General features: G+C 36.6%; 1 protein-coding gene across 1 annotated transcript; it reads right to left on the bottom strand.

Annotated features, from left to right (window-relative positions):
- Positions 1 to 233: 233 nt before the first annotated feature.
- LOC147579329 (NKG2-A/NKG2-B type II integral membrane protein-like) lies at positions 234 to 1,653 on the bottom strand. Its single transcript, XM_086714090.1, has 3 exons — positions 1,430 to 1,653; positions 1,024 to 1,101; positions 234 to 570 (listed from the first exon to the last, which is right to left on the bottom strand). Exons 1-3 carry the CDS (start codon positions 1,614 to 1,616, stop codon positions 485 to 487), a joined length of 351 nt encoding a protein of 116 aa, XP_086570216.1. The 5' UTR covers positions 1,617 to 1,653; the 3' UTR covers positions 234 to 484.
- Positions 1,654 to 8,059: the final 6,406 nt, after the last annotated feature.

Here is an 8,059-nt window from a genome sequence, read left to right as displayed (position 1 = left end):
ATGACAACAGAGACACGCTGGAGAGAGATTATGAGATATTATCCAAAGCGCTTTGAATATTACAAAATGAAACTTTACATAGTGTATATGGATGCAATATGTGTACATAACATTCGTAGATCCTCACAAGCTGGTAAAATTAAAACAAAACAAACATACACACAAACACACACACACACCCTCAGAGAAGAGTCAGGCTTTCGTCCCCTAATTTATGTGCCCATATAAAGCAACCACAAAAATGTCCATGTATACATGGCCTGAGAGACAGTGAACACAACCATCTTTATGGAATGATTTACCATTTATCATGTTGTAGAAGGAGGAAATGTGAGGCAATTGTTAACAGCAGGTACGGTGGTTTTGAATGAGTATTTCTCCATCATTGCTGAAAGTTCATTAAGCGATTTCTGAATTCACTTTTTCCCAAAGAATCTGTTATCATCTTTGCCTACTTGAAGATAGAGCTCAAAGAGACACGAAACTAATAACAGAATTTTGCAAGGGATGTTGTACCTTTCCGGATCCTTGTTTCCAGGGACGTTTTGTTCCGCGCTGATCCTTCAGTAGCTAGAACATTAAAGCAATTCTCAAAAAACATAATATTCAATGAAATAAATCATAACAATTTGAGTTTCCTAGTTTAAAATTGAGTGTGCTCTTTTACCAGACAAATTTAATAAAGTAATGAACATGAGGGGGTAAACATTTCAAAAGCTTAAAGAACCAAACCTCACCATCTCTTACCATATTTCCTTTAAGCAATCTCAAGAATTAATGTGTATTTCACCATAAAGTCTCTTGTATGACTTGCCTTTGAGTTATTAAATCCAAATATGTGTTTAATTCTCCCTAAATGTATTCTGTTATTTCTACTTTAGATAACCTCTAAATAATCATTCCACACTTAGAGCACACATGCATTAAAATGAGACAATAAATTCAAAGTGTTACACACTATGTCGAGGAACTAATGATCAGTAAGGTGAAAATTCCCTTTTAGTCATTCAAACATGTACTTACAGGGGATAACAGCTATTGTTACCACAGTGGACATCAAGACGAGGCAGAGGATTCCCAAGATACCGGCAATGAGCTTCTCTGGACATGAAGGTGAGTAGTAGGAAGAGAAAGGCAAACACTGAGAAAGGATGCCCGCAAACAATCATTTAGGAGATTTACAAACAAGAGAACCCACAATGCACAGGGAATCACATACAATAACCTGCACCTCAAACCCATCACTCTCACTGGAATCTTCTCTCAGAATATACCAATGCATTCAATTACAATACCATATTCCAACCTCCAGCTCTGGTCCTCACAAATGAAAACTATGTGAGATCACTTCCTACTCTTTCCCTACACCCCTACACCCCAACTTCAAATCCTAAAACAGACATACTTGTCTGCATTAAATGTTTTTTACCTTTGCGGGGAGAGTTCTTGCCATTCCCTTGAAGGTCCCGAGAAGCATTTTGAAGATTCAATTCTGCATAGGTTATCTCCTCCTCAGTTACTGAAATGGAACTTTTCGTGCCCTTAGGTTGCACTTGCTGTCTTTTTGAGCCCTTAGCATGATGGAGTTCCGCATAAGTCACGCCTTGGTTGCTCATGTCTGCAGCTGAGTAGTGTCAGCTACAATGTGGATGAAACTGCCCTGAAGGTCTTGATCAAGAGTGTGTGTCATGTGCTGACGACATTGCTAGTACAGTGACACCGGGTGGGGTGCAGGCTGAGGGAGGCTCCTCATTTGCAGTTGAACAATATAAAGTCACTACTAACTTGTGTAGAGATTGAAATAAGTGTTTCATGATAGAATAAGTGGATTTTTACAATAATAGCAAAATAGTATTGGTTGCAAAACATGTAAAGCACTAAATTAGTGAAGAAGAAAGGAATGCATGAATAATAGTGTCCTCATTAACGTAAGGTCAGATTCCACAGACATATTTCAACACTATTAGAATAACCAGATTAATTAAAGTGCTGTATTAGAAAAAAAGTGTTGTATCAATTTTGACAATGTTAAAACCCATTACTGGTTAAAAATTAGGTGCTCTAAGATTGAAGAATATTGTTTTTAGCACATATAGGAATTTCCTGTTGCAAACGACTTTTATTCGTGGTTTGAAATTGTGTTTCTAAAAAGTAATGCAGTGCTATCAAAGTGATATTTTATTTTGAACATCTGCGGAGTTCTGAGAATTGTTAAATTTAAGAAGAAATATTTCGTATGCTGCAAAATGTTACATGACACACTAAAATTGCCCAGAGCACGAACAATAGTGAAAACAAAAAGAAACAAAGCATTTTTTACAAGAGGACTTAACATCAGAGTGACAACTGATTTAATGGCAAAGATATGAAAGCATAAAATGAGAAATAAAAGGGCAGATCATTTATGGAAGAACACAGTTGTTACAAACGTCTAGAAAGATCTACGATTTCAAAGGCAGTTAGGGTAACTCCAGTTGTTTAGTTATACTAAAACTCACATAAATGTAATTTCAGACCTCAGTCAAGGAACTGTGCAGTCAGTGAACTCTGGAATTACTCCTGTCTCTCCAAGTACAAAGTATCAGCTTCAAAAATTATTTCGTGGGGCACCTGGGTGGCTCAGTCTACTGAGCAGTTGGTCGAGCGACCAAATTTCACTCACGTCATGATCTCATGGTTCGTGGGTTGGAGCCCCACGCGGGGCTCTGTGCTGACAGCTCATAGTCTGGAGCATGCTTCAGATTCTGTGTCTCCCTCACTCTGTCCCTCTCCTGCTCATTCTGTGTCTCTCTCTGTCTCTCCAAATTAAATAAACATGAAAAATTAAAAAATTTTAAAATTAAAAAGATTTATTTCATGTCTCGCTATCTAGTTTAGTGATCTAAAATAGGAATTAAAAGACGTACACTATAACGCATATAAAGCACTTAAACTCAATCTGAGTGGTCTAAGTTCTCAATAATGTGTTAGTGATTTTAATAATTTTTATTAAAACAATTTGTTTCTTTTTCAGAGAGAGAGACAGAGAGGAAGACAGACTGTGAGTGGGGGAGGGTTAGAGAGGGTAAGACACACATTCTGAAGCAGGCTCCAGGCTGCGTGCTGTCAGCACGGAGTCTGAGGTAGGGCTCGAACTCACAGACTGTGAGATCATGACCCCCGCACACTTTGGACGCCCAACCGACTGAGCCACCCAGGAGCCCCAATTTTAATTATTTTTAACACAGTAACCATTTATCATTACTGATTCATAGCATTTTCACCATGTAACAATTCATTACACAAGAGCGTCTTTCAGTATTGAATATCTTTCTTGGCCCAGTTTTGTTCAATTTTATAAAAAGTCTTTGGATTATATATAGTTAAGTTTAAATTACCATTTTTACACAAGGTACCTCATGTTGCACATTATGAAGAATCAAAGTGCTTTCATTTATTGAAATAACTGTATCAGGAATTCCATTTCACCTTTATGGTATAATGGATTCATTTTAGGGATTTATTTTTAAAGACTGGACCAATGTCGAATATATATAATATATTCTTGATGACAACTGATGACAAATCCAAATCATGTGTCCTTTGTCCTGATGCTTCTGTGATCTCACCTTAAATTATATTGATTTACAAACCCATAAGTATATGCATATGTTCTTAATGACTCCTCCACAGGCAAGAATTTGAATATTTTAAGATCTCTAATGTATCTCATAGTCATTCTTGTTACCCTGAATTGTTGGAATACAGATACTAATGTTCTCTGTGATTTCATTGTATATTAACTGTGCCTCAGGTGCATCCCACCAGCATTTATAATCTCCTACTCACTGGGGTGACTACTAGAAAGGCAGGACTGTGGTGACACATACCTTCTGTTGGCCAGACAGTCGTGCATTGTCCAGAGGGAACCAGGTTCCTCTCGTAACCAGACAGTATCTGTGGTCTTCACAGCCTGCCGGCCCTGTGAGCGCTGAGAGTGATGCAATAGTGGAAAAAGTAGATTTCTCATCATTGTGTCACTTCAAATTTGAACAGGAAATTCTTGCCCTTGGGCTATTTTGAAGATACTTTATCTCCTCACACACCTCCAGAATGTAGAGGCTTTGAGCTTGCAGTGTGGCATTTCGTTTGTGCCTCAGCAAATGCCTCTGACAAATTTTATGTTCCATGAGATGCTGGGGTCAGAGACTTAACCACCCAGGCTGGTCACTTGCTTCCATCTGAATGACAAACACTGAGGACTTAGGCCTTGTGTAAAATATCTTAGAAGTTGATGTTTTACTTTTAGGCAAATTTGCTACATCTAGATATTATGTGTTTCTTTTTCTTATGCCCTTGATATGTCATTTCTATTTCCTGAAAATATTCTAAAATCATCAACCCGTAGACGGGTGTTTAATTATATTTGACACTAAGAGTGAAAAATGACTACGTTTTCAATTTTTTTGCGACTACCATAAAGACATCAATTTCTGAATGGATCTTCTCAAATTCTACCTTCATTTTTAACATACCTACATTCCATTTGTATTATTTGTAAATAGGTTATTAAAGTTTCTGCTGGAAAAAATAAATGCCTGTGGGAAGGATAAAACATTGAATAATATTGAGCAATAGCACCATTGCAGAGATTTGAATGTTAAATAATTATTCATGCCATTTACTTATTCATTCTCCAATGGTAACTAGGTGTCTGTATTTAAATAGGAATATTTGTGATCAACAAACAAACAAACAAACCAAAAGCCTAAGTCTAACTCTGTAGGAGAAAATCAATGAGTGTTTAACAATTTCACTTAACTCAGAATATTGGTGTAGGGCAGAGAAACTACTTTTAAAAGACAATTAAATAACATGAACATCCAACCAATAAAACTTTATATCTAAATTACCTACTTTGCATCAATGGAATTCTTTTCCTTTGTTTTCATTGTTGGATTTGAATTGGTAATTTTGGGCATATTCACGTGCATGTTTCCTTTGGTCTGTAGTTCTGTTTCGTTTTGTGTTTTGGCAAAATGGGTTCACAATACTATTTTCATTTTCATGTATTTATTTTCCCAGATGTATAGCTGCGTAGACATAATGATTCATCATTTATACACATTATGCTATGATCATCATGAGAAATCATCGTGATCACCCATCACCATACAAAATTAAAAAATGATATGGACTCTATTCTCCATGCTGTATTTTACATCCCTGTGAATTATTTATAACGGAAAGTTTGTTCCACCTACTTTCTTTCATTTCTTTCAGCCATCCCTCATCCCCACTCCCCTACAGAAATCACAAAGTTGGTCTCTCTGTATGTGAGTTTATTGTTTATTTGTTTGTTTCTTTTTGTTTTGACATCTTAAGGTAAACATATGGTATTTGCCTTCCTCTGTCTGACTCATTTCATTTAGCATAAAACCCTCTAGATCCATCAACTGTGTCAAAAATGAGGAAAATGTTTGGAGAAACCTCCATCCTGTTGCCCATTGTGACAACACCAGTTTAAATTGTCACCAACGGTGCATAAGATTTCCTTTTCTCCACATGCACACCAATATTTGTTATTTCATGTTTTTTGGATTCAGACATGTGGGAGGTGATATCTCATTGTGGTTTTGATTTAGTTTTCCTGATGATTAGTGGTACTGAGCATCTTTTCACATGTCTGTTGGCGATCTGCATATCTTCGTTCAGGAAATATCTATTCAGGTCCTTGCTCCATTTTTGAATCATGTGTTTGCATTCCTTTTGTGTTAAGATGGAGGAATTTTTCGTATATTTTGGATATTAACCCCTTGTCAGATATATCATTTGCAAATATCATCTCCCATTCAGTCTGTAGCCTGTTTCTTTTGTTGACGGTTTCCTTGGCTGGGGAAATGCCTTGTGGTTTGTCATATTGTTTATTTTTCATTTTGCTGCCATTCTCTATGAAAACAGATCCAAAAGAATACCGATGAGAACGATCTCCATGAGTTTATTGCCTACACTTTCTTTAGGAGTTATTGTTGCTGGCCTTACCCCTACTGCTTTAATTCATTTTAGGTTTCTTTGGGGTTTGATATAAACAAGATAAACAAGTAGTCCAGTTTGATTCTTTAACACATAGTTTTCCAGTTTTATAAACACCATTTACTGAAGACTCTATGTTCCCTTGTGTCCCATCTTGCCTTCTTGTCACATTTAATTGATCACTCAGACACACATTTATTTCTGGGCTTTTTCCTCCATTCCTTTGATCTATGTGTCTACTGTTCTATACCGCTTGGATTGCTAAAGCTTTGTAGTAGACTTTGAAACGTAAGAGCATGTTTCTTCCAGTTTTGTTCCTCTTTCAAATGACTGCTTTGGATATGCAGAGTTTCTTGTGGTACCATACAAATTTTCAGGTAATTTATTCTAGTTCTGTGAAAATGCTATCGGTATTTTCTTAAGGATTATATTGAATATATAGGTCAGTTTGCATAACTGGGATATATCACAATATTATATCTTCCATTCCATAGGCACAGTATATATCTTCCTATTTATTTATTTGTGTCATCCTCATATTTCTTCTAACATTAGCTTAAATTTTCAGCATGTAAGAATTTCCCCTCCTTGTTTAAAATATTCTTTGATAATTGATGCTTATAATTGCAATTATCAATGGGATTTTTTTGATTTCTCTTTCTCACAGATTAATACTACTGTATAACGTCCAAAAGACTTCTATATATTAATTTTGTTTCCTGCAACTTGACTGATGTCACCTATTAATTCTAACAGGTTACTTTGGTGTAGTGTCTCATTTTTTTTCTAGAAAATTAAGTCATCTGCCAATAGTGACTGTTTTGCATTTTCTTTATCAGCATGGATGTCTTTGATTGATTTTTCTTTTCAGATCTCTGTGTCTAGGACCTCCAGTACTGTGTTGAATAAAGTGGTAAGTGTGGATTTCCTGGTCTTGATCCTGATCTGAAAGGAATGCTTTTGGCTTTTCACTGTTGTGAATGACGTTAGTTGTGGGCTTGCAGTATATGAACTTTATTATATGGAGGGAAATTCCTTCTCTACACACTCTGGGAAGTTTTTACTATAAATGGATTTTTAATTGTGTCAAGTGCTTTCTCTGCATCTATTGAGGCGACCACATGATTTTGATGTTTCAGTCAGTTAATGTGGTGTGACAGGTTGATGGAGTTGCAGGTCTTGAAGCATCCTTGCATAAGTGGAATAAACCGATGTAATCATGGTGTAAGATCCTTTTCTTGTATTGTGGAATTCAGTTTGCTAATACTTGAGTGAGGATTGTTGCATGTGATCAGGGATATTGGCGTATACTGTGGGGTGTGTGTGTGTGTGTGTGTGTGTGTGTGCGAGCCTGGGTGTGTTTGATTTCCTTGTTTGGATTTGGTTTCGGGTAACGCTGTCCATATGGAATGAATTTTGAAACTTTCCATTGTCTTCAGGTTTGAGAGTAATTTAAGATGCAGAGGTGTCAACTCCCTTGAAAAATTTTGTAGAATTAGGACACCTGGGTAGCTCTGTCAGTTGAGACTCTAACTCGTGATTTCAGCTCAGGTCATGATCCCAGGATCAAGGGTAGGAGCCCCACGTCCGGCTCTGCACTGAGTGTGGAACCTGCTTGAGATCCTCTTTCTGAATCTCTCCTGTCCCTCTCCCTTTTCAAATGCTCTCTCTCTCTCACCAAGATAAAAATAAATAACAATAAAATAAAATAAAACAAATGATTTCTTGCTGTTGTTCTGCTGGTTTGATTTCTACTACATTGTCTTCCAAGTAGATGATCCTTCTGCATCACCTAATCTGTTATTGATTCATTCTAATGTAGTCTTTAATTTTCATCATTGTATTCTTCAGGTCTGATTGTTTCTTTGGTTCAATTTTCCATTTTTTGTTAAAGTTCTCACTGTGTTCATCTACCCTTCTCTTGGGTTTGGTGAGCATGTGGATGATCATTACTTTGAACTGGTTATCAGGTAGATGGCTTATCTCCGTGTTATGTCCACCTTTTTCTGAGATTTTATCTTTTTTTTCATTTGGAACGTATTTCTCT

This window comes from Puma concolor, chromosome B4 (assembly GCF_028749965.1).
Source record: "Puma concolor isolate L17-30 chromosome B4, mPumCon1.1.hap2, whole genome shotgun sequence".
Lineage (NCBI taxonomy): Eukaryota > Metazoa > Chordata > Mammalia > Carnivora > Felidae > Puma > Puma concolor.
The sequence above is the reverse complement of the archived record's forward strand: the minus strand, read 5'-3'. Positions and strand labels throughout refer to the sequence as shown.